At 45.3% G+C, this 27,950-nt stretch overlaps 1 protein-coding gene across 1 annotated transcript in view; it reads right to left on the reverse strand.

Moving 5' to 3' along the window:
* Nucleotides 1-9,263: 9,263 nt before the first annotated feature.
* The window catches only part of LOC124576770 (UDP-3-O-acylglucosamine N-acyltransferase-like), a 54,421-nt gene continuing 35,734 nt past the window's right edge, over nt 9,264-27,950 (reverse strand). Inside the window, exons 2-3 of the mRNA XM_047131215.1 lie at nt 10,762-11,316; nt 9,264-9,322 (exon numbers count right to left, since the gene is read on the reverse strand). Coding sequence (XP_046987171.1) covers nt 9,264-9,322; nt 10,762-11,316 — 614 coding nt within the window. The remainder of the gene's footprint in view (nt 9,323-10,761; nt 11,317-27,950) is intronic.

Genomic DNA, 27,950 nt, shown 5'->3' on the forward strand with positions numbered 1-27,950 from the left:
TCGAAAATAGATTACGGATATGCTGTATGTATAAGTTTGGTTCACGTCTACTTCCTATTTTCTATTGCTGTTCATGTTAGTGTTTATGTCGCTAACATTATTACTGTGGCCCACTTACAGTTCATTACCTTCTTCCTCTAGTTATGCTCGATTATTATCTCCTGGGGGCGGTAAAGGTATTGTTTCATTTTCTACCGCCACTTCTACTATGTTCACCGTATGTTCGCGTGCTCGCCAGTTCGTGTCCCGGTTGTTTAGGTTTGACTGTACGGGCTGCCGGTTCTCTCTCGGATCCCCGTGTTCCACATTCCGATCCTGGTTATTTGCATTTACTTGTAGCCTAGTATCAAAGTTTTCTGAATTTCTCATATCCCGTCCATTGCCGTACCTATGAGGCTGATATTTATTTTCGTGCCTTCGGTCACCCTGTGGCTGATAGGTAAACAAATTGTACGGATTTCCGTTGTGGCGCGGTGGTACATAAGGATGCCATTCATTGATTACGCACTCGACCACTATAGTTTCCAAAGCCATTGCCGTTACCGTAGTTGTTCTTCCCATCTGGGTTGTGTTAATTACCGTTACGATAACTAGGCATGGCTTGCCCATCTTCATGAAGTAGATCTATTGAGTTGAGCACTGAGAGAAAATACTCGAGATCATATTCGGGAATGGTTATTAATTTTTCCCTAACATTTGCAGGCAACTTGTTCTTTAAGATTTTCAATACATCGACATGAGATATCGGATTATTCCAGTAGCAGTTCTTGTTTAGCTATGTTTCAAAATAGTTTCTTAGCCCTCCGAATTTTGGATGATATGATACTGGGTTAAATACCTCCCGTCTTAATCTCTTTTGGATAGCCGTTCACCGGTTGTTGCTGTTGTTGTGGTCTTCAGTCCTAAGACTGGTGTGATGCAGTTCTCCATGCTACTCTATCCCGTGCAAGCTTCATCTCCCAGTACCTACTGCAACCTACATCCTTCTGAATCTGCTTAGTGTATTCATCTCTTGGTCTCCCTCTACGATTTTTACCCTCCACGCTGCCCTCCAATACTAAATTGGTGATCCCTTGATGCCTCAGAACATGTCCTACCAACCGGTCCCTTCTTCTTGTCAAGTTGTGCCACAAACTCCTCTTCTCCACAATTCTGTTCAATACATCCTAATTAGTTATGTGATCTACCCATCTAATCTTCAGCATTCTTCTGTAGCACCACATTTCGAAAGCTTCTATTCTCTTCTTGTCATAACTATTTATCGTCTACGCTTCACTTCCACACACGGCTACACTCCATACAAATACTTTCAGAAACGATTTCCTGACACTTAAATCAATTCTCGATGTTAACAAATTTCTTTTCGTCAGAAAGGCTTTCCTTGCCATTGCCAATCTACATTTTATATCCTCTCTACTTCAACCATCATCAGTTATTTTGCTCCCCAAATAGCAAAACTCATTTACTACTTTAGGTGTCTCATTTCCTAATCTAATTCCCTCACCATCACCGCACTTAATTAGACTACATTCCATTATCCTCGTTTTGCTTTTGTTCATGTTCATCTTATATCCTTCTTTCAAGACACTGTCCATTCCGTTCAACTGCTCTTCCAAGTCCTTTGGTGTGTCTGCCAGAATTACATTGTCATCGGCGAAAAATACCCACTCCGAATTTTTCTTTTATTTATCTAAAAACGCATTCTCAAACTGACACATGTCTCGCAGAGTTCAGACATCTCTGTAGGCTACAAAAGAGTCACCTTCTGTGTGTCCTACCACATATTTGATCTTTTGAGCTTCTGTCCAAGTTCTAGGCAGTACATTCCTAAAGGTTCGGACAAACACTGCTGGCTGCGTTCGCTTTGTTTCATTTGAAAATACAGGAAACTGTGGATATTTTATTAAGGTCTCGTCCATTAACAACGCTGTCCATCAGGACGGAACAGCATTTACATGCGGTGTTGACATACCTGTTTCACAAAAGTTTTGCCCGTTGCTCGCGTCGTGCGTCGGCATGCGGTCGCGCGGCGTGTGTTGGGCATTGTTGTCCGCGCCACTGATTTCTCTCACCGGCGGACAGCTGTTTATAGCTCCGCTTACCGCCCCCGACGATGATATTACCGTAGTTTGTTTGTTAGCTATTTGGTCCATTAACCTTTGTTCTACCTGTTTGATATCATATTCTGCACGTTTTAAAATTTGTGCTTCCTTGTCCCTCATTACTTCCTTTACCGCTTCCACTTAATTACGCTGTTCGCGTACCCATTTTTCCGCGAACGTTGTGTTTTCATCTTTCATATTACCCTTTACTGTTGTGTAAAGTTGCACAATGTCTGAGTTGATTCTCTTACGTTCTAACTTAAGTAAACCTATCTCCATTGTGATTTTCTCTACATTTTCTGGTAAGTCGTCACAGAAAGAATGCAGCTTCGCTACTTCTAATTGTACATAACCTATGTTAACCTGCGTATTCTTTTGCATTACCTGTAAATTATCTTGAGTTTCTCTGATTCCGGATAGCTCATGTCCATACGTGCGTTTGAGTGTTTCAAATTTTTCTTCCACTGTACCTTTTAATTTCTCACTCATATTGTGAACTAAAGTTTGTACTTTTTCGTTAATTTTCGTATCCACTTCCGTGGAGATTTGCGAAGTCTGCTGTGTGAACTTCGTATCCCAGATTATTGAGTTCTGCCCGCAAGTTTTTTACCTCGTCTGAAATGTATGTCATGTTTGTATTTACCTTCCAGATCTCGGACTTTACTGTGGTCATTTCTGCTTTCATATTATGTCTGTTTGTATTGTTTCTAAACTCGTCATTTTTGAATTTACTGTGTTCATGTCTGCTTTCATATTATTCATGTCTGTCTGTATTGCGTCTAAACTCGACATCTTTGAATTTCTGTTAAGGTTCGAAGTAAGGCTCGCGTATCTTCCCTAGTAACTTCTGGCCAGCGCCTGTCAGCATCTGCGTCTGTACTACGCGTACTTCTTTCATTTAAAATATTCCTTTGCCTTGAGGTGTCCTTAATTTCGTCTACTGTAATCCCGCATTACTTGTAATGAAATGTCCCTTATTCACGGGCGTCTAACGCAATAATGGCATGTCGCGCCCAGCATCCAAATAATCATAGCCTGACAGTTCCAAACCACTCAGTGTTGCGTTTTTCAGATGCTAGGCTCCTACGTTGGCATTTTGATTTTGGAATGACGTTTCCTTATTATTTTCTCCATCCATTATAGAAATCCTTACTCCCCTGCAGTTACCAAAATTAATATTTTCTCTGTTTGGATTTTACTTCTGCGCCATTTCTCGCGCGACATAATGCATATACAGCTACATGTAATTGTAATGTCAATTGTTGTTCACTCAATATGCTTTTCGTACTGATAAAGAAATGTCATTCCCTATACTTGATAGCAATTGCGTTAACTTCTGAAGCTTTAGGTTCTGGATTTTAGGAAATAGGTGCTTGGATTTTCTAATAGGTCTCCTACGAACGCATTTTCTACATGCATTGCGCGACCCTACCTTATTCTGGTCTTGTGACTGGCACTCTTTCTCTTGTGCTTCGTTGTCCACTCTTGGTATTGTTGTCTTCTTCCTAATGATTTATTTATTATATCTATTTCTTTCAGTTAGTATTTTTCCAGTGTTACATCATCGTCTCCGTCATGTCATCAGTGTACAGGGAACATAAAGAAATTATTAGCATAATGTATATTCATTGTCTTCACAATACTAGTAGTCACAGTTTTGTCCACTACGTATCGTGCCTGTCACTTGTCGCCAATTTATAATAATATAAAATAATGTAAAAAAAAGTTTGGCTATATGGAATTAATGAGATTAATTTTTCGGCACTCAGACGAGCACAATAAGCTGAGCTATGCCTGTAAATGGATTCATATTAGTTCTGCATGAACGAAATATTCTTTTTATTGCCGTAGATTTCTGCTTACTGACGTCCGATCGCCGTATCCACCTACAAAATCTTGACGTGTCCATGTTGCGTTAATTGGATCTTCGTGAATACTCCGAAGATCATCCCGGCGGGGTCAGGGATTTTCTCTGCCTCGTGATGGCTGGGTGTTGTGTGCTGTCCTTAGGTTAGTTAGGTTTAAGTAGTTCTAAGTTCTAGGGGACTTATGACCACAGCAGTTGAGTCCCATAGTGCTCAGAGCCATTTGAACCATTTTGAACTCCGAAGATCACAGGTGGGCTTCTGTTCGTCTTATTTCAGTACTACTTGGAATAATTACTCATACAATCTTTCAGTTAGTAGATAATACTATATTCTTTTCTTCGATGCACATAAAAAATACAGACTTTTCATTTATTCACATAACTAAAATGGCTACCTCTGATTACATCTATATCTACGTGATTACTCTGCTATTCACAATAAAGTGCCTGGCAGAGGGTTCAATGAACCAACTTCAAGCTGTCTCTGTACCGTTCCACTCTCGAACGGCGCGCGGGAACAACAAGCAATTAAATTTTTCTGTGCGAGCCCTGATTTCTCTTATTTTATGGTGATGATCATTTCTCCCTATGTAGGTGGGTGCCAACAGAATGTTTTCGCAATCGGAGGAGAAAACTGGTGATTGAAATTTCATGAGGAGATCCCGTCGAAACGAAAAACACCTTTGTTTTAATGATTGCCACTCCACTTCACGTATCATGTATGTGACACTATCTCCCCTACTTCTCGATAATACAAAACCAGCTGCTCTTCTTTGTACTTTTTCGATGTAATCCGTCAGTTCCATCAAATGCGGATCCCACACAGCACAGCAGTACTCCAGAATAGGGCGGACAAGCGTGGTGTAAGCAGTCTCTTTAGTAGACCTGTTGCACCTTCTAAGTGTTCTGCCAATGAATCGCAGCTTTTGGTTGGCTCTAACCACAACATTATCTATGTGAACGTTCCAATCTAGGGTATTTGTAATTGTAATCACTAAGCATTTAGTTGAATTTACAGCCTTCAGATTTGTGTGACTTATCACGTAATCGAAATTTAGCAGATTTCTTTTAGTACTCATGTGAAATACTTGACACTTTCCTTTATTCAGGGTCAATTGCCACTTTTCGCACCATACAGATATTTTATCTCAATCATTTTGCAATTCGTTTTGGTCATCTGATGACTTTACAAGACGGTAAATGACAGCATCATGTGCAAACAATCTAAGACGGGTATTGAGATTGTCACTTACGTCGTTAATATGGAACAGGAACAATAGAGGGCCTACAACACTTCCTTCGGGAACGCCGGTATTATTTCTGTTTTACTCGATAACTTTCCATCTATTACTACGAACTGTCACCTTTCTGACAGGAAACCACTAATCCTGTCGCACAATTGAGGCGATATTCCATAGGCACGCATTTCGGTTAGAAGACGATTGTGAGGAACGGCGCCGAAAGCCTTCTGGAAATCTAAAAATATGGAATCAATTTGACATCCCCTGTCGATAGCACTCATTACTTCATGAGTGTTGTTGAGTTGAGCCTAATTGTGTTTCGCAAGAACGATATTTTCTGAGTCCGTCCTGACTACGTGTCAATAAATAATGTTCGAATACAGTATATGTTCCAAAACCCTAATGCAAATCGACGTTAGTTATATGGACCTGTAATTCAGCGGATTACTCCTACTTCCCTTTTTGGGTATTGATGTGACTTGAGCAATTTCCCAGTCTGTGAGCCAGCGGTTGAACATAACTGCTAAATATGGGGCTATTGTATCAGCATACTCTGAGAGGAGCCTGACTGGTATACAATCTGGACCGGAAACCTTGCTTTTATTAAGTGATTTAAGCTGCTTCGCGACACCGAGGCTATTTATTTCTATGTTTCTCATCTTGGCAGTTGTTCTTGATTGGAATTCGGGAATATTTACTTAGTCTTCTTGCGTGAAGGAGTTTCGGAAAATCGTGTTTAATAACTCAGCTTTAGTGACACTGTCGTCAGTAACTTCACCTTTATCACGCAGTGAAGGTATTGATTACGTCTTGTCACTGGTGTGCTTTATGTATGACCAGAATTTCTTTGGGTTTTCTGCCAGATTTAGAGACAGAGTTTAGTTGTGGAAATTGTTGAAAGCATCTCGCATTGAAGTACGCGCTATGTTTCGAACTTCTGCAAAACTTTACTAGTCTTGGGAATTTTGCTTTCTTTTAAATGTGCCATGCTTTTTTCGCTGCTTCTGCAGCAGCGATCTGACTCGTTTTGTGTATGATGAGTGGTCAGTACCATCACTTATTAATTTATGTGGTATATATCTCTCAATCGCTGTCGATACTTTCCCCTTTGAAATAATTCCACAACTTTTCAACACTTACATGATCAGATTGGAAGGAGTGCAGACTGTCTCTTAAAACGGTGTTAAGAGCATTTTTATAAGCTTTTTTTAAATAGATACACTTTGCGTTGCTTTTTGATGGTTATAGGAGTTAGGGTATTCAGCCTAGCAGCTACTGCCTTGTAGTCACTATCCCTGTATTCGTCACGATACTCGCTATTTGTCCAGGATTATTTGTTGCTAAGAGGTCAAGTATGCTTCCGCAACAGTTACGCTTCGAGTGGGCTCATTAACTGATTGTTCAAAATAATTTTCTGAGAAAGCATTCAGTACAATTTCGGATGACGTTTTATGCCTGCCGCCGACTTTAAACGTATAATTTTTCCAGCATATCGAGGATAGATTAGTCACCACCGACTATAATTTTATGAGTGAGGTATCTATTTGAAATGAGACTCAAATTTTCTTTGAAACGACCCAAGTAATAGTTCAGTCCGATTGTCAAGTATAACTTCTACCCATACTATTTCGCAAGAATTATCTACTTCAATTTCACTAAAAGGCAATCTACTTCTGACAGCAATAAATATTCCACCGCCAATTGTATTTAATCTATCCTTTCTGAACACTGTTAGATCATTTGAAAAAAATTGTACTGAACTTATTTTCGGCTTTAGCCAGCTTTCTGTATCTATAACTATTTGAGCTTCACTGCTTTCTATTAGGACTTGGAGCTGTGGTTCTTTCGCAACACAGCTACGACAATTTACAACTACAGCACCGATCGTTTCTACAACTAACTTACTGTGTTTTACCTGCCTCCTTTTAGATGGACGCCCTTTCTGTGGTTCCCTGAGGTCCTCTAACCTAAAAACCCGCCCAGTCCCTTCCACACGGCCCCCGCTACCCGTGTAGCCGCTTCCTGTGTGTAGTGGACTCCTGACCTATTAAACGGGACCCGGAAACCCACCACACGATGGCACAAGTCAAGGAATCTGCAGCCCACGCGGTCACAGAACCGCCTGAGCCACTGATTTAGACCCTTCACTCGGCTCTGCACCAAAGGACCACAGTCGGTTCTATCTTCGATGCTGCAGATGGTGAGCTCCGCCTTAATCTCACAAGCAAGATTGGCGGTCTTTACCATTTCCGCTAGCTACCCAGAGAGAATCTCCGCCGATCCAAAGCGACATACGTAATTGGTTCCGACATGAGCCACCACCTGCAGTTGGCTGCACCCTGTACTCTTCATGGCATTCGGAAGCAGCTTTTCCACACCCGAAAAGACTCCCTCTGGTACGCACATGCAGTGCACACTGGCTTCCTTCCCTCCTTGGCAGCCATGTTCCTAAGGGGCCCCTCTAGGTGCGTAATGTTGGAGCTCCCAACTACCAGCAAACCCACCCTCTGTGAATCCCCAGACCTTGTGAGCCGAGAAGCTTTCTCTGGAACAGCGTGGACTACTGCATCTGGCCCAGAGACATCGTCAGTCACAGATAACGCCCGAAACCCGTTCGTCAAACCAACCGGGGAGGCCCTACGATCGGCCTCTCGGAAAGTGTTTCGCTGCCTGTCAGACTTTGGAATGACCTCCCACTCGGCCATGGGTGAGGGGTCAACCTCATTGCAGGCAGTACCCGGGACGGCCACAGCAGCGGACTGAATGGGGGACACGCTGGACGTACTCGACGTCTCTCGCATCCCCGCGTCCGACCGCCCACAGTGATGCCCCTTGTCAGCAGCCTCAAGCTGTGTGACGGAAGCCAACGCAGCTTGGAGCTGTGAGCAAAGGGTCGTCAACTCAGCTCGCATCTGTACACAGCAATCACAATTCCTATTTATTACTGCAGTCGCTCCCGTTTGAAGCTCGTAAAAATATACAACAAGCGAATGGTGTACTCGGCTTATTAGCAGCAGGAATTCGCTGTGCTCTCTCACTAACAGTCTAAACGACACTGGGCTACACTAAACAAAACAAACAAAAGCCTATACGATAGGAGTGTTGATATAAGGGTCGATAGCAACGGCGGTACGGTACGCTATACTGCTATTAAAATAAAAGCTTGTGCCCAATAAGCACTCGAACACGCAAGAAATTACAAAAATAATCTAGTAACTACACAGGTATCTGTAAATAAATAAGTCGCTCCTGTTGGAAGCTCGTAAAAATATACAACAAACGAACGGTGTACTCGCCTTATTAGAAGCAGGAACACAAAGTGCTCTCTCACTGACGGGCTATCAGACACTATACGCTCCAAAATAACATGTCTACCTTCGTTCATAAACAGAGAGCGAGTCCTTCCTCTTACCGAGGAACAGGAAAAACATCTTACGTTTTTTAACATTTTAAAATCAAAAATACATGACGGTAGGCGCAGGCAGGGCTACCGCTTCGCCTTTTCTCTTTATCTTTAAAGAAAGCCAAAACATAAAAACAAGAAATGCAAAAGGTACATCACAAGTTCCACACAAACGTTTGACGAATACTGGTGCTAGTGATATAACTCAGTATGTTGTAGGATAGTATAGCGCGGGAACGTCTATTCAGCCAAACAAACACGACATGTCGAGTTGCGTCGACTGCCGCAAAGTCCAGCATCATAGCTGCGGGTGTTTCGTCATGTGTACAGTAAGGCAGGAATTTGTTTATGTATTTAAACAATAGTAGGAGACGTCAGCAGACTACTTCCACCGATGTGCAGGCGCGAGACCTGTCGCGATCGCGTGCCGAACGCTTGCAGCCCCTCCACTAGTGCACGAGACGCCGGCAGACATCGTTCAGTGCTTTTGCATCATCCAGAGAATGAAACGGGCGCCGTAGTCACATTACAATGCAGTGATTATCGTTCTGCAAATACTGTAGGGTAGATAACTGTTATGGCCCTACAGTGTCTTTGATTTGTCATGTACTCTAGAATTCATCGTACTAGTGTCCTCTGTCATTTTTCCTTTACAGTATGTGCCAGAATCCTTCTAGCAAATCTAACAATAAGTTTCCATTCACTTCACCTGTAATTTACATCAAACAACTAGTTAAGTTAGCCGCTATAAGCTGTAACAAAGAAGTTGTAAAAGCATAGCAATTAAAGTTAATTCCTTGACAGAAAAAGACGTGTGCAGGGCAGCAGCGTTTGACATCTGAACTTAAACAGTATGCTATACTAATGCTGTGAACAAGATCGGATCAGGACTCTAATCACCACAGTATCTCCATCTGCCCCCTCCAACTCTGCCCCCCTCCAACTCTGCCCCCCTCCAACTCTGCCCCCCTCCAACTCTGCCCCCCTCCAACTCTGCCCCCCTCCAACTCTGCCCCCCTCCAACTCTGCCCCCCTCCAACTCTGCCCCCCTCCAACTCTGCCCCCCTCCAAACTCTGCCCCCCTCCAAACTCTGCCCCCCTCCAAACTCTGCCCCCCTCCAAACTCTGCCCCCCTCCAAACTCTGCCCCCCTCCAAACTCTGCCCCCCTCCAAACTCTGCCCCCCTCCAAACTCTGCCCCCCTCCAAACTCTGCCCCCCTCCAAACTCTGCCCCCCTCCAAACTCTGCCCCCCTCCAAACTCTGCCCCCCTCCAAACTCTGCCCCCCTCCAAACTCTGCCCCCCTCCAAACTCTGCCCCCCTCCAAACTCTGCCCCCCTCCAAACTCTGCCCCCCTCCAAACTCTGCCCCTCCCCCAACTCTGCCCCTCCCCCAACTCTGCCCCTCCCCCAACTCTGCCCCTCCCCCAACTCTGCCCCTCCCCCAACTCTGCCCCTCCCCCAACTCTGCCCCTCCCCCAACTCTGCCCCTCCCCCAACTCTGCCCCTCCCCCAACTCTGCCCCTCCCCCAACTCTGCCCCTCCCCCAACTCTGCCCCTCCCCCAACTCTGCCCCTCCCCCAACTCTGCCCCTCCCCCAACTCTGCCCCTCCCCCAACTCTGCCCCTCCCCCAACTCTGCCCCTCCCCCAACTCTGCCCCTCCCCCAACTCTGCCCCTCCCCCAACTCTGCCCCTCCCCCAACTCTGCCCCCCCCCACCAACTCTGCCCCCCCCCCACCAACTCTGCCCCCCCCCACCAACTCTGCCCCCCCCCACCAACTCTGCCCCCCCCCCACCAACTCTGCCCCCACCCACCAACTCTGCCCCCCCCCCACCAACTCTGCCCCCACCCACCAACTCTGCCCCCCACACCAACTCTGCCCCCCCCTCCAACTCTGCCCCCCCCACCAACTCTGCCCCCCCCACCAACTCTGCCCCCCCCACCAACTCTGCCCCCCCCACCAACTCTGCCCCCCCCACCAACTCTGCCCCCCCACCAACTCTGCCCCCCCCACCAACTCTGCCCCCCCCACCAACTCTGCCCCCCCACCAACTCTGCCCCCCCCCACCAACTCTGCCCCCCCCCACCAACTCTGCCCCCCCCCACCAACTCTGCCCCCCCCCACCAACTCTGCCCCCCCCCACCAACTCTGCCCCCCCACCAACTCTGCCCCCTCCCCCAACTCTGCCCCCTCCCCCAACTCTGCCCCCTCCCCCAACTCTGCCCCCTCCCCCAACTCTGCCCCCTCCCCCAACTCTGCCCCCTCCCCCAACTCTGCCCCCTCCCCCAACTCTGCCCCCTCCCCCAACTCTGCCCCCTCCCCCAACTCTGCCCCCTCCCCCAACTCTGCCCCCTCCCCCAACTCTGCCCCCTCCCCCAACTCTGCCCCCTCCCCCAACTCTGCCCCCTCCCCCAACTCTGCCCCCTCCCCCAACTCTGCCCCCTCCCCCAACTCTGCCCCCTCCCCCAACTCTGCCCCCTCCCCCAACTCTGCCCCCTCCCCCAACTCTGCCCCCTCCCCCAACTCTGCCCCCTCCCCCAACTCTGCCCCCTCCCCCAACTCTGCCCCCTCCCCCAACTCTGCCCCCTCCCCCAACTCTGCCCCCTCCCCCAACTCTGCCCCCTCCCCCAACTCTGCCCCCTCCCCCAACTCTGCCCCCTCCCCCAACTCTGCCCCCTCCCCGCCCCCCTTCACACTGTAGCCTAGAGCTTACAGAACCTCACCAAAATGTTTGTTTTACGTTGTACGCAGGACATCCAACATATGCAGCAGATGCCTTATGGTACTGTCTTCTGGTTGCGACCATGCATTCCGTTCTAAGCAAATTCGAAGAAGGGATGCAAATGAAGATGCGGAGGCACCCACTGCAACGGCGTTCTGGCCCTATTTTGGCGGGATGTCTTGAAGAATAGAAAGAATCCTTAAAATGTACATCAAATGTGTTTTTCGGCCACCAGCAAAATTGAGGAACTTCTTGTGCTCGGTCAAAGACGACCTTGGCCTTAGGAAACGTGCCCCATGCCAATGTGGAAGGTCTTATATTGAGTAGACATGCGGAACCGTGCAAGAACGTTGCGTCGAACACCATCGTCATACACCCCCCGGGGCAACCTGATAAATCAGCAGTAACAGAGCATTGCTTAGCCACAGGGAATCGTACGTTTTACGAAAAGACTGAAATTGTATCCCCAGCGTCATCTTTCTGGGACTTTGTTGTTAAGGAGGCCGTACATATCCGTACGGCGGACAATCTTATCAACAGGGACGTAGGTTTTCAACTAAGCGCCACCTGGAATCCAGCACTGGCTGCCGTTACATTAAAATGGGGAAAACAAGAACTCCCTACTTGTCACGCGGCGCAACGCACTGCTGAGATTCAATTCAGATGTTAACCACAGGAACGCCCGGCACCGCAGTCATTAATGGCCGTTCTGAGACTCCCAGCAGGGGTCACTAGGAGTGCCGCTTCCCTCCAACCGTCAGCGTCTTCCCGCGCACGCGTATTCCCTGCTCCCGGCCTGATGCATTTCTAAGCCGCCGCGCGATTATCACCAGTCACGCCCTGCAGCAGTGACAGCAGCAGGTAGCATCACCTGAAGATGCCGAGCAGTTGCATCAAAGAAATACTGTGCGATTTACACAATACGATCCAGTGGCAAAGCCAAGAAGTGCATTTGCCACAGATCAGTCGGGAAAGCATGAAAAGTAGCATGCTGATGATTTAACGCCATCCAACAGTTATTGGGTTCGTATGTCACAGTAAAATCAGTAGATCAGTACTGCAATGGTGTATCTACCACCTTCTGAGTCTTGTGGATGAACAGCGCGAGCTGAATTTCCACACAATCAATGTTTGTTTATGGAATACAAGTTGATATAGTAATATCGGCTGTAGTAGTAGTAGTAGTAGTAGTAGTAGTAGTAGTAGTAGAAGAAGAAGAAGAAGAAGAAGAAGAAGAAGAAGATTCAAACAGTGGGTCTCATGTCGATTCAGATGGCAATAGGTTCCTTCACCAGAAACATTAACTACAGTAAAAATACATAGCAGTGGGGATCTGTAGCAAGCATATGTCAAGTTCATATTCATAGTAATAAGCATCTGTAGCTTAGAGAAACAACTGAAAGATTTGAAAACAAATCACCAGGTGCGGATGGAAACCCAATTAGGATTCACGAAGAGCACTCTACGGCACTGGCGCCTTACCTATCTTGCATTTATCGTGAATATCTCGCGCAGCATAAAGTTCCAAGCGACTGGAGAAACGTGCTGGTGACTCCTGTATATAGGGAGGGTGAAAGAACGGACTCGTAAAATTACAGTCCACTATCCCCAACTTCGGTTTGCTGCAGAATCCTTGAAAATATTCTCAATTCGTATATAATACTTTCTTTATACTGAGAGCCATGAATCAACAAGGTTTTAGAAAATAACGCTCGTGCGAAACTGAGGTTGCCTTTTTCTCACACGATATATTGCGAACTACGGATGAAGGTCAACAGGCTGGATCCATATTTCTAGATTTCCGGAAAGCATTTGACACGGTGCCCCATTACAGGCTTTTAACGAAGGTACGAACGTATGGAGTAAGTTTACACATACGTGAGTGGCTCGAAGGCTTCTTAAGTAACAGAACCCAATATGTTGTGCTTGATGGTGAGTGTTCATCAGGGGCTATGGTGTCGTCAGGAGGGCCCCAGAGGAATGTAGTAGGACCACTGTTGTTTTCTATACAAATAAATGATTTGGTGGACAGCAATCTGCCGTTGCTTGCTAATGATGCCATAGTGTACCGTAAGATGTCGAAGTTGAGTGCCTGTAGGAAGACGCCAGACGACTTACACAAAATTTCTAATTAGTGTGATGAATGGCAGCCAGCTCTGAATGTGGAAAAATGTAAGTTAATGCGGTTGAGTAGGAAGTACAAACCTGTAATATTAGGATACAGTATTAGTAGTGCCCTGCTTGACACGGTCACTCGTTAAAATATCTGGGAGGAACATTGCAAACCAATATAAAATGGAACGAGCGTGTGAGAACTGTGGAAGGGAAGCCGAATGGTCGATTCGGTTGATTCGGAGAATTTTAGGAAAGTGTGGTTCACCTGTAAAGGAGACCGCATATAGGGCGCTGGTGTAATCTATTCTTGAGTAATGCTCAAGTGTTTGGGATCCGGACCTGGTAAGACTGAGGGGAGACATCGAAGCAATTCAGAGGTGGACTGCTAGATTTGTTACTGATAAGCTTGATCAACATGTAAGCGTTACGGAGATGCTTCAGGAACTCAAATGGGGAATCCCTGGAGGGACACGACGTTCTTTTCGAGGAATACTACTAAGAAAATTTAGGGAAACAGCATTTGAAGCTGTGAATTTTAAAATTTTCCCGGCGAATTGACTGTTCAAACAAATTTCGGGCTAGCAGCCGGTCGTCGTTCAATACTTCCCACGATATTTCAACTGGGCACCTGCCAGTCATCTTCCAGTCAGTCGTCGCAGACTGGCGAAAACGTCCTCCGTTCCGCAATATATAGCGTACTGTAACTATTCTGCGCATGCGTCGAAAACTTGATAGTTGAACCACACTGCCCGCCGGCAGCGCCCTCGCTGGTGGAATAGCGGAACTCAATCGCCCTCTGCGTTGCTATTTGCCACGGCCGTCGGCGCACTCTGTCGTCTTCGATTTGAGCAAATCGTGGAGATGATGGGATTCCATGCACTGTCCAGCTGGTAGCCGCTGTCACGGTTTAACAGATTTTCCGCCAGTCGTATTTCTACGGATTCTTTAATAATGGAGTCCCAAAAAGACGTTGCTGTGGACAAAATCATTGTTTTCTCATACTCCATTGAATGTCCAGTAGAAATACAATGTTCAGCAATAGCGGACTTGCTTGGCTGTGAAAGGCGGGTGTAACGTTGATGTTCAGTGCAGCGTTCTTTCACAGTGCGTGTGGTTTGACCTATGTAATCAGCTGAGTTTCGTATGTGATGTGAGCACTTGCCTACGAAAGGTCTCAGTAAGGAAGCGAGATGTTTAGCTAAATCATATGTAGGAGCTCCAATGTTGCTCAGAAACTCAGCTGATTTTATCAATCGACTGGGGGCTCTTCGTCTTAGCAGTGTAGACCTTCTAGTAAGTTTTGATGTGGTCTCACTTTTTACAAAAGTTTCTCATGCAGACTCTTTGACACTGATTGGTAACATTTTTCTGTTGATATCACTGCTTTGTTCAGGCACGCTCTTTCCTCAACTTATTTTGTGTTTAATCAAGAATATTTTGAACAGACTGACGGTGTCGCCATAGGTAGTCCCCTGTCTCCTTTGGTGGCCAACCTTTTTATGGAGGATTTTGAAGAGAGAGCACTTGAATCAGTGCCCTGAAGCTAATAGTTTTTTGGCGGTATGTGGATGACACTTTTATAGTGTGGTCTCATGGAGAAGATAAATTAATGGAGTTTCTACATCACCTCAGCTCCATTCATAGCAACATCCTGTTCACCATGGAAATAGAGAAAGATGGTTGTTTGCCTTTCTTGGATGTCCTGGTTCGAAGGAAGAATGATGGTTCTCTAGGGCATTCAGTTTACCGGAAACCCACTCATACTGATTTGTACCTGCAAGCATCGAGTTGCCATCACCCATCGCAAACCATGAGTTTGCTTAAAACACTTGTTCATAGAGCTCATACTGTCTCAGATCTAGATAGCTTACCTCAAGAACTCGCCCATCTAAAGACAGTATTCAGCGAAAATGGGTATTCCATCCGGCAGATTAACAGGGCACTAACAGTTAAAACTAAGAAGCAGGAAGTGAATAAAGAGGAGAACATGCCGGAACAATCTGTAGCTTTTCTTCCTTTCGTTGGCAACACTCCGTTTAAAATAGCAAGAATCCTCCGAAAATTTCAGGTAAAAGTGGTTTTCCGCCCACCATCGAAGATTGCCGACCTTGTGGGATCAGTTAAGGGCAATCTGTTACTACGAAAGGCCAGAATTTACAAGATACCGTGCCAATGTGGTATGGCTTACATAGGTCAAACCACACGCATCGTGGAAGAACGCTGCACTGAACATCAACGTTACACCCGCCTTTTACAGCCAAGCAAGTCCGCTATTGCTGAACATTGTATTTCTACTGGACATTCAATGGAGTATGAAAAAACAATGATTTTGTCCACAGCAACGTCTTTCTGGGACTCCATTATTAAAGAATACGTAGAAATACGACTGGCGGAAAACCTGTTAAACCGTGACAGCGGCTACCAGCTGGACAGTGCATGGAATCCCATCATCTCCACGATTTGCTCAAATCGATGACAACAGAGTGCGTCGACGGCCGTGGCAAACAGCAACGCAGAGGGCGATTGAGTTCCGCTATTCTACCAGCGAGGGCGCTGCCGGCGGGCAGTGTGGTTCAACTATCAAGTTTTCGACGCATGCGCAGAATAGTTACAGTACGCTATATATTGCGGAACGGAGGACGTTTTCGCCAATCTGCGACGGCTCACCTGAAGATGACTGGCAGGTGCCCAGTTGAAATATCGTGCGAAGTATTGAACGACGACCGACTGCAAGCCCGAAATTTGTTTGAACAGCATTTGAAGCTGACTGCGGAACGGATCTCCTGTCACCAACATCTGTTGTCCACAAGGAGTGTGAAGATATGAGGAATTGGGGCTCATACGGAGGCACATAGACAGTCGGTTTTCTCTCGCTCTATTTGCAGGTGGAAGAGGGGAGGGAAAGACTAGTAGGGGTACATGGTACCCTCCGCCACGCACCGGACGGTGGCCTGCGGAGTATCTATGTAGATGCTGCTGTAAATGTAGATTTGCAGGAATCTTCAGGTACGTAATGGTCAATTTCCAACTTGACTACCTTGATATAACACACAATTGCACTGATGGAAATCTGTCATCCAGCACTGTAAAGTATGGAATGCTTGTGTGGTGCTGAGACTGGTGGTGGTGGTGGTGGTGATGGTGGTGATGGAGGCTGTATTTAGGGAAGCATTTTGTTACGGTTGGAGTCTATTTCGTTGGACATTTGTCATGTTTGGGAGCATTTTGATGGTTTTATTTCTGTATCGCGCATGTTGTGAAGTATTATGTATCAGGGCACTTCAGAAGTAGTCTCTGCTAGTATGTTATTCACATGTGACATCCTAACACAGTAAACCACTTACTGTTAGCAGGGTAACAGTGTTCCTGTGACATCACCCTACAGATACTAGCCTGAGTGCATCTAAATTTAGAATTCAAGTTGGTGATTCATGATGTCTTAGATGACGTCAGAATCCACAATGGATCACCTGGGGATGGGGATATGGGTGCACTTAAAAATAGTTGTTCCAATTTCTGTGTCGCTGCTACCTTAGTCATCCCCAGTGTATTCAACCACTCCTCTCTCCCAGTGTCTATCACAATATATTTGTGTGTGTAGGTGTGTGTTTTTCGTGGGTTTCTTGTAGTTCTTCCTCATTTCAACCCCTTACATATCCGATGCAGTGCCTGATACATTTCAGCAGCAGCAGGAACACAAGCAGATATCAAGCCAACTTTCAGAGACGGTCCCTGATGCTGACCCTGACACACTGAGTCGAAATAAACTATGCATGCAGAACTGTTTCTACTGTAACCATCACCTGCAGCACTAAGTCAGGATGCAACAGGCATATCTGATGCAGGACCTGATGCACTATGTGATCAAAAGTATCCGAACACCTGGCTGGAAATGACTTCAAAGTTCGTGGCGCCCTCCATTGGTAATGCTGGAATTCAATATGGTGTTGGCCCACCCCTAGCCTTGACGACAGCTGCCACTCTCACAGGCATACGTTCAGTTAAGTGCTGGAAGGTTTCTTGGGGAATGGCAGCCCATTCTTCACGGATTGCTGCCTTGAGGAGAGGTATCGATCTCGGTCGGTGAGGCCTGGCACGAAGTCGACGTTCTAAAACATCCCAAAGGTGTTCGGTAGGATTCAGGTCAGGACTCTGTGGACGCCAGTCCATTACAGAGATGCTATTGTCGTGTAACCACTCCGCCACAGGCCGTTCATTATGAGCAGGTGTACGATCGTGTTGAAAGGTGCAATCGCCATCCCCGAATTGTTCTTCAGCAATGGGAAGCAAGAAGCTGGTTAAAACATTAATGTAGGCCTGTGCTGTGATAGTGCCATGCAGGACAACAAGGCGTGTAAGCCCCCTCCATGAAAAACAGTACCATACCATAATACCCCCGCCTCCGAATTTTACTGTTGGCACTACACACGCTGGCAGATGACGTTCACCGGGCATTCGCCATACCCACACCCTGCCATCGGATCGCCACATTGTGTACCGTAATCCGACACACCACACAACGTTTTTCCGCTGTTCAGTCGTCCAATGTTTCCCCTCCTTACACCAAGCGAGGCGTCGTTTGGCATTTACCGGCGTGATGTGTGGCTTATGAGCAGCCGCTCGACCATGAAATCCAAGTTTTCTCACCTCCCGCTTAACTGTCATAGTACTTGCAGTGGATCCTGATGCAGTTTGGAATTCCTGTGTGATGGTCTGGATAGATGTCTGCCTATTACACATTACGATCCTCTTCAACTGTCGGCGGTCTCTGTCAGTCAACAGACGAGGTCGGCCTGTAGGCTTTTGTGCTGTACGTGTCCCTTCACGTTTCCATTTCACTGTCACATCAAAAACGGTGGACCTAGGGATGTTTAGGAGTGTGGAAATCTCGCATACAGACGTAAGAGACAAGTGACATCCAATCACCTGACCACGTTCGAAGTCCTTAAGTTCCACAGAGCACCCCATTCTGCTCTCTCACGATGTCTAATGACTACTGGAGTACCTGGCAGTAGGTGGCAGCACAATGCACCTAATATGAAAAACGTATGTTTCTGGGGGTGTTCGGTACTTTTGATCACATAGTGTATATCGCTGTAGGCCACAGATTTCTTGCTTCCACTATATTCAGTGCCTGCACCAATCATCGGTGCTACATCGTTTCATAATGCTGTTGCTCCACAGTATATATCAATTCTTTACAGACGAATGGAAAAACTGAAAGAAGCCGACCTTGGGAAAGAACAGTTTGGATTTCGTAGAAATGTTGCAACACGCGAGGCAATACTGACCCTTCGACTTGTCTTAGAGGATATATGAAGGAAGGCAAACCTACGTTTCTAGCATTTGTAGACTTGGAGAAAGCTTTTGACAATGTTGACTGGAATACTCTCTTTCAAATTCTGAAGGTGACAGGGATCAAATACAGGGAGAGAAAGGTCATTTACAGATTGTACAGATGCCAGACAGCAGTTATAAGAGTCGAGGGGCATGAAAGGGAAGCAGTGGTTGGGAAGGGAGTGAGACAGGGTTGTAGCCAATCACCAACGTTATTCAATCTGTATATTGAACAAGCACCAAAGGAAACAATAGAAAAATTTGGACTAAAATTCATGGAGAAGAAATGAAAAGTTTAAGGTTTTGACAATGACATTGTAATTCTCGCAGAGACAGCAAAGGAAACTGGAAGAGCAGTTGAACGGAATGGAAGGTGTCTTGTTAGGAGGATATAAGATGAACACTAACAAAAGCAAAACGAGGATAATGGAATGTAGTTGAATGAAAACGGGTGATGCTGAGGGAATTAGATTAGGGAATAAGACACTTAAAATAGTTGGAGTTTTTCTACTTGGAGAGCAAAACAACTGATGATGGTCGAAGTAGAGAGGATATAAAATGTAGATTGGCAATGGCAACGAAATCGTTTCTGAAGAAGAGAAATCTGTTAACATCGCATATAGATTTAAGTGTCAGGAAGACTTTTCTGAAAGTATTTGTATGAAGTGTAGCCATGTATGGAAGTGAAACATGGACGATAAATAGTTTAGACAAGAAGAGAATAGAAGCTTTCGATCTGTGGTGCTACAGACGAATGCTGGAGATTAGATGGGTAGATGAGACCACGTAACTAATGAGGAGGTACTGAACAGAATTGGGGAGAGAAGAAAATTGTGGCACAACTTGACTAGAAGAAGGGATCGGCTTGTAGGACACGTTCTGAGGCATCAAGGGATCACCAATTTAATGTTTGAGGGAAGCGTGGAGGGTAAAAATCGTAGGGGGAGACCAAGAGATGAATACACCAAGCAGAGCAGATTCAGAAGGATGCATGTTGCAGTAGTTACTCGGAGATGAAGAGGCTTGCACAGGATTGAGTAGCATGGAGAGCTGCATCAAACCGGTCTCTGGACTGAAGACCACAACATCAGCATCAGTTGACTGCCCACAGATCGAGGCATGTTATAGTCGGTTTAGCACCTGACATAACGTCGCAGTTATAGAAGAAAGAATGTCCAGCGGGACGCAAAGGTACAGTGCAATGATAAGGAACGGGATCAGCTGTGCAGGAAGCTGAAATATATAGAGGTTTGCATGCCAACCGAGTACAATCCATACTTTCGAGACATTAACATCCTAGGCAGCAACAGTGATCCATCAACAACCTGGTTTTGGGAATGGTACAATGAAGTTAACATTTCAGGACTCAATACAGTGTCTTATTCGAACCATCCAAATGTCATGAAACTGTGTGGCTTGTACGATGTGGATCATTGGGTCACCATGGAGAGATCGTCTATGGCAAATGTGTGTTAAATCATTCTTCATGATACTGTCAAGTATCCATTGCAAAATGAAGTGCAAGATGACAAGGATGAGTCAGTTGTGTGTATGTATTAGAGTCTGTGTGCTGTAAACAAGTTTTCTGATACTACCCCTATAAACAGAAATTCCATACAAGGAAGTTCAGAGATGGAATTGGCAAGTCTATTAGTACTCCAATTGGTTTGCCTGAAATACATTCTGGATTTGAAGCACATGGGAAGCAGTTTCTTTGGAAATTATTTCAGAGTGGTTAATAGGGTAGATGCAGAAAAAAGAGAATGAAAATGTTTTTTAATTATGCTGTTTTATTTTCCATAGTTCATAAAGTACAAATTATGTTAGCCATATATATATATAATCATACGTAACAGTTCAAATGTTGGGGAGAGATAGAGAGCCTTAGTAGTTTATAAATTTGCTATGTCAGAGAGACTACATTGGAGTTTTTCCAGTACAGAAACTTGGGGCAGAGATCAACACAAACATCATTTCCGTCCATTGTATTGCTCATGAAAAGCACACATTGCATGTTGTACCACCATACAGTGAGACCTTCAGAGGTTGTGGTCCAGATTTCTGTACACACCGGTACCTCTAATACCCAGTAGCACATTCTCTTGCATTGATGCATGCCTGTATTCGTCGTGGCATACTATCTACAAGTTCATCAAGGTACTCTTGGTCCAGATTGTCACACTCCTTTACGCCCTCAGAGTTGTTTGTGGGTCACGTCGTCCATAAACAGCTCTTTTCAATCGATCCCAGGCATGTTCGATAGGACTCATGTCTGGAGAATAGGCTGGCCACTCTAGTCGAGCGATGTCGTTATCCTGAAGGAAGTCATTCACATGGTGGTGTTGTCGGGGGTTCCTCCGAGCCATAATCCGTATTTAGCAGTCATCCACTGCGGTAGTAACCCTTGAGCGGCCTGAGCGCGGCATGTCATCGACAGTCCCTGTCTTTCTGTATCTCCGCCATGTCCAAACTACATTTCTTTGGTTCACTCCGAGACGCCTGGACACTGCCCTTGTTGATAGCCCTTCCTGGCACAAAATAACAATGCGGACCCGATCGAACCGCGGTATTGACCGTCTAGGCATGGTTTAGCTTCACACAACACGAGCTGTGAACCTCCTTCCTGGAGGAATGACTGGAACTGATCGGCTGTCGGACTCATTCCGTCTAATAGGCGCTGCTCATGCATGATTGTTTACATCTTTGGGCGGGTTTAGTAACATCTCTGAAGTCAAAGGGACTGTGTCTGCGATACATTATATACAGTCAACGTCTACCTTCAGGAGTTCTGGGAACCGAGGTGAGGCAAAACTTCTTTTGATGTGTAAATAAAGATGCAGTTGTTTCTATCCTATTCCTACTGACATGATAGTGACAACCATAGAGGCTGCATGAATGGTCTATTCAATTTTAAAATTAGAACGGTGTTCTATGGTTGTGACAGCCAGCTGACTTCCCACCATTTTAAACTTAGCGTAAGTGGGGTTTTCCCCACTTTGGAAGTATGGTAACAGATATGGAGCTGGAACTGTTTAAACTGTAAAGTAAGAGAGGCTGGAATGATTGTTTAAGTGTAGCACAAATGGACTTGGGGAAACATGTGCTCCCAATCTTTGAATTGAAGTAAAATGATGCTGTATGATATGTGTTGTCCATTTTGAACGTAGGGCGACAATTGATAAAATGGTCGTAGGGGAAATGCTTAACTTAATTTGACACTTAGAACTAGTGACTTGACTGCCATAAATAGCTCTACAGTTCTCTACAGAACTGGCAGCTTTCTAGCAGGCAAGTTGCCTCCCTTCGACCCAAAGTAAGTCACCTATGACAGTAAAGAGCTGTGCCAGTATGCTCTGGTCGTCTTCTTGAATAGCCATATTAGATTTTTTTTTAATTTCCCGCCAATTTATGCTTAGGACAATAGCCCTACTTCCACAGTGACATCGTGGGAGTGGGGGGAAATCTCGCCAATATTTGAATTTCGCACCATTTCATACAGATAGCAATTGGTATATGACAACGTTATCAATGATGTCATCGATGACCTACTCTGCTCCACAGCATCCACTTTGTACCTGCTTGGATAGAATGTGTGTGTGTGTGTGTGTGTGTGTGTGTGTGTGTGTGTGTGTGTGTGTGTGTGTGTGTGTGTGCACTGGCAGTGTTGACCATGGTTTGCGAACAGCTGTAGATTCTTACGGCCATGGTGAGTTATCTGTAGGCTGCTGCTTCAGGTGTGGCAGCAGCAGAGACACCGGTGCATCACATGGGGCACCTCAGGTGCCAGTTGCTTCGCCCCATGGTTTTGCTATTGAGGCACCATCCAACGCATCCGATATGGGACATTCACACTCACCAGAGAGAATGAATGGTGGGTTTTTGACGGAGCTGTCGCACTTGAGGCAGGGAGTCAGTGTGAAAGCTAGCCATCTGGACTCACCCATTCATTGTGTGGGTGGACAGGTGGCCGCTCCTTAAGCAGGGTCTAGACAGGCAGAAGGGGTTTACTAGTTATCAAGAGTTTAATATTAGGAGCGTTATAGAGCCCTTAGGGAAATATCATCTGAGACTGGAAAGAAATCCACTGTGCACTTGATGTGTCTGCTGATCAGCCTCATCCGAGATGTGAAGGAGGACCTGCCTGTGGCTAGTGCAGGGTGAAGTACTCTGCAAGTTTTTGCTCATGTTAGCACCAATGGCGCCTGTTTCTGAGACCTGGTTCTGAGGCTATCCTCATTTCCTACAGGTGGTGAAGACTGTTGGTCTCACTGGTGGGGTGCAAGCAGAGCTCACACTTTGCAGCATCGTACCCAGAGTTGATCAGGATCCTGTGGTCTGGAACCCAGTGGAAGACGTCAACCAAAGGCTCTGACGATTGTGTGACAGGCATGCCTGCAGCTTTTTGGACTTGCATTATAAGGTGTAGAGTTGTAGGACTCCACTTGATAGGTCAGAAATGCACTACACGAAGGAAGCAGCTACTCAGGCAGTTTAATAATTGTGAAGTGCACATGGGTTTTCTTAAGGCTAGGCGGTAGTTTCATGTTCTCTGATGAAAGTTCGTCAGTTGATCACGTACAAAGTAAAAACACTTCGAATCAAAAATTATTAACAGTAAATTTTCGAAGTGTTTTTAACAAATTTCCTCCAGGATAGTTGTCGCACACAAATTAATCTCGGAGCCTAGAGTAGGATGAAATCTGAAATAGAAAGCTCTGAAATATTTATTGAAACATAGATCATGTATCGAAAAGATAGACTCGATTCCATAGGATAGGGAGTATCCTTCGCTGTCAACACATTGTCTCTATCTTGATCGAAATTGAGTCTGACTGTGAAGTTATCTGCAGACAAGTAGCATTCCTAGGTGAACTCAGGTTAGTTATCGGATCTTTTTAACGACCGCACGCCGGCCGGTGTGGTCGAGCGGCTCTAGGCGCTTCAGTCTGGAAACGCGCGACCGCTACGCTCGCAGGTTCGAATTCTGCCTCGGGCATGGATGTGTGTGTTGTCCTTAGGTTAGTTAGGTTTAATTAGTTCTAAGTTCTAGGGGCTGATGACCTCAGATGTTAGTCCCATAGTGCTCAGAGACATTTGAACCATTTTAACGACCGAACAATTCCACCTTGACAGTTCTAGAATCATTTAAAGAAAGCCTATTCTCAGTAGTGCAGTGACGAAATAATGAGATTACAGCACGTGGAAGAGCAGGGCGAAGACTATTTTTATTTCGTCCACGCTTGGAAGATACCGCAAACCCACACTTGTTCACTCCTTCTCTTGACTATTTCTGTGCGGTACAGAAACATTACCAGATAGGACTGGTGGATGACATTTAATTCATTTTCGAAAGAAGAGTGAATCATTTTTGCATTTTCGCAAAATGAGAGAGTCCCAGGGATGCCGATCTTTCCAAACGTAGGTCTGCACACCATTCAGCCAACAGTTTGCTTGATTGCGCTGATTCGTTTTACAGAATAAAAAAATGTGAGCTTCGGGTCATATATGTGAATGGATTTAGCAACCTCCGAGTATATGGAATTCGAATATGTCGACGATATTGACGCATGCGCCGCACTCGTAACTCCATCCTATCAAAAGTATCCCAATACCCATTAGTGGATATTAATATGGGTTACAACATATACATTCCTAACTTAGGTCATTCTGATTTAATGTATGTCTCGAAAACTGTAGTTTTTTAATGAAACGTCACCAAACTTCAATGAAATCGAATTTTCTATTCGCTATTATAAAGTAGTTCGCACAATGTCACGTACCCAACAGATGCTTATGTGTAAACATGATTTGTCCTACATTATCGAAATCATGTCATTCACAGTTACTCAGTTTTCTTTTCCATTCTCCTGTATATTAATCTTGTCATTAGTCTGGACGCATGAGATGTCACTCTCATTGTGCGACAGGTTTCGCACGTGTCTGCCCTTGCTATCTTCACAATTGTGTGGGTGATATTTTCCCGTAAGTTTGATGGTACGCTGCCAGTCTCTTAGAGTCCACACACCAACTTGAATAGTCGTTTGCTTACCTTTTCCCCCAATGATTTTAGAAATTCCGATGGAATGTTATCTGTCCTTTCTGCTTTATTGGATCTCATGTCTTCCGGAGCTCTTTTAAATTCTGGACTCTAATGCTAAACCTCCTACTTCCTCCTTATCGACTACAGTTTCTTCTTCCATCATGTCATCAGACAGAAACATCCCGTCATAGAGGTCTTCACTGTACTCCTTCCACCTATTCGCTCTTCACTCTGCATTTAAAAGTTGGACTCCCATTGTACTCTTAACGTTACCACCCCTGATTAATTTCACCGAAGCATTTTTTGACTTTTCTATAAGCTGAGTCCGTCCTTTCGACTATCATTTCTCCATTTCTTGCTACATTTCTTCACGTATCGCCATATTGCCTTGGTTGTCCTACACCGCCTATTTATTTCATTCCTAAGGTACTTATATAGCTCACACTGGACTCGCATTCGGGAGGACGACGGTTCAATCCCGTCTCCGGCCACCCTGATTTAGGTTTTCCGTGATTTCCCTAAATCGTTTCAGGCAAATGCCGGGATGGTTCCTTTGAAAGGGCACGGCCGATTTCCTTCCCAATCCTTCCCTAACCCGAGCTTGCGCTCCGTCTCTAATGACCTCGTTGTCGACGGGACGTTAAACACTAACCACCACCACCACCACCACCACCACCACTTATATAGCTGCATTCCCGCCTTTCCATAAACATTTTTGTAATTCTTTTATCAGTTCTTTGATTAATTGAGGTATAACCGCTAATTTTCTCATTGCAGTCGCTTCACGAAACGTATGTGAGAGTCAGTCCGCCCCCAGCAGCTGAGTGGTGCCGGCACGGTAGCTCAACGTGTTCGGTCAGAGAGCTGCTCGCCCTCTGTAATAAAAAACTGAGTAAGGGAATCAACGATCAACTTGAACGGATGCCTTGTGACGTCCGCCCAGATCAAACGCAACAAACAATATTGGAAAGAAAGTGGTCAGCGCGACAGAATGTCAGTCCTAAGGGCCCGGGTTCGATTCCCGGCTGGGTCGGAAATTTTCTCCGCTCAGGGACTGGTGTTGTGTTGTCCTAACTATCATCATTTCATCCTCATCGACGCGCAAGTCGCCGAAGTGGCGTCAAATCGAAAGACTTCCACCTGGCAAACGGTCTATCCTATGGGAGGCCCAAGTCACTCGACATTTACTGTATATGGAAGAAGCAGCTTTCCTTTTGTCAGAGTATCGCTTACCCCCCACATTCTCACCATCCACGAATCTTCCAGTGTTCGACTGCAGCATTTGCATCTACCTGATTTTTATGAGTGAGGCTGGCCGTAGATCTCCCCCAGTCAAGTCTCAGAGCCCTATTAATTCTCTCGAAATCGCATCATGTTGCGACAGCAATGTTCCATTAGTTAGAAGGTTTCTAGCCCTCTGCCTATCACTGACTATATAGAGAGCTGCCACAACGAGAAAAAATAGCACAGTAACGTACGCAAGAAATTCACTACTATGTGGATAGCTGCGTCCAGAGACTTGCATTTAAAGTTTCCAGAGATTCGTGTTCAGTGACGTAATAGGACAATAGCATGTCTCTTCGGCTATTTTACATTCAAATGTTACATTTATCTGCATCCATCTCCAATGCCCACTAATCCCGAATCCTCTGCAAACTACTATAGCTCACCGGTGTCGCAACTCTACTAAAGACAGAAGTCTACATCTGAATACATATTCCACAAACCATTGCAGGGTGTGGACTATGTCGTAGCAGTATTATCGATTTCTCCGTTCCTTTTCCACTTACATGCGTAATGATTGAGTAAAAATGATTCTCTGTCTCTGAATATATCCTAATCTCCTTTATGATCACTACCCCAGAAATAGGTTTTTTAATGGCAAAGGAAGCCTTATTGCTGCACCTCTAGTATACGGGGTGTTAGTATTTTGTCCATCTTCGGCAACTGTAGTATTATATAATGAAATAATAAGCAGCCAGTTGCATACAAGAAATTTAATTTCTTCACCGGTTTCGGGCACTCAAAAGGTTATGCCTTTCGCTTGATTTGCGAGTGTCAACAACAAAAAGCATACAGCACAATGCCATGGTCTTGCATATATTTTTTTAGTACCATGGCATTGTGCTGTATACACTTTATTATTGACACTCGCAAATACTACGATAGGCATAACCTTCTGAAGAAGGGCACTAAGTGCTCGAAACAGGTCACGAAATTAAATTTCTTATATTCAACTCATTGCTTATTTCATTATACAGGGTGTTACAAAAGGGTACGACCAAACTTTCAGGAAACATTCCTCACACACAAAGGAAGAAAATATGTTATGTGGACATGTGTCCGGAAACGCTTACTTTCCATGTTAGAGCTCATTTTATTACTTCTCTTCAAATCACATTAATCATGGAATGGAAACACAGCAACAGAGCTTTCAAATGCCCCCATAAATGAAAGTCAAGGGGGTTGAGGTCAGGAGAGCGCGGAGGCTTTGGAATTGGTCCGCCTCTACCAATCCATCGGTCACCGAATGGACCTCCATCGTGCATGAACCACATGTTGTGTCGTACTATTAAAGGCACATGTTCTAGCAGCACAGGTAGAGTATCTCGTATGAAATCATAACGTGCTCCATTGAGCGTAGGTGGAAGAACATGGGGCCCAATCAAGACATCACCAACAATGCACGCCCAAACGTTCACAGAAAATCTGTGTGACACAAGCACCGAAGTCAACATTATCTTCCTTCAATTGGGCGAACTGGCTGTGAATCGAGGAAGTACAGTACATACTGACGAAACTAAAGTGAGCTCTAACATGGAAATTAAGCGTTTCCGGACACATGTCCACATAACACCTTTTCTTTATTTGTGTGTGAGGAATGTTTCCTGAAAGTTTGGCCGTACCTTTTTGTAACGCCCTGTATACAAGGACTGCACAGAGAAAATCTGATACATAAGACCTGCAAGTCATCGATAGCGACTGACCGTCTATAAATAAGTCCCTGCACATGTCCTAATCGCCTTTATCGAATTCATACTATCGATACCCTAGTTATACGCTGGCATAATGGTATCAGTCTACACTGAATGGGTAGCGTTATGTGAGAAATACGTTGTCTA

The sequence above is a fragment of the Schistocerca americana genome, chromosome 1 (genome assembly GCF_021461395.2).
Source record: "Schistocerca americana isolate TAMUIC-IGC-003095 chromosome 1, iqSchAmer2.1, whole genome shotgun sequence".
Classification (NCBI taxonomy): Eukaryota; Metazoa; Arthropoda; class Insecta; order Orthoptera; family Acrididae; genus Schistocerca; species Schistocerca americana.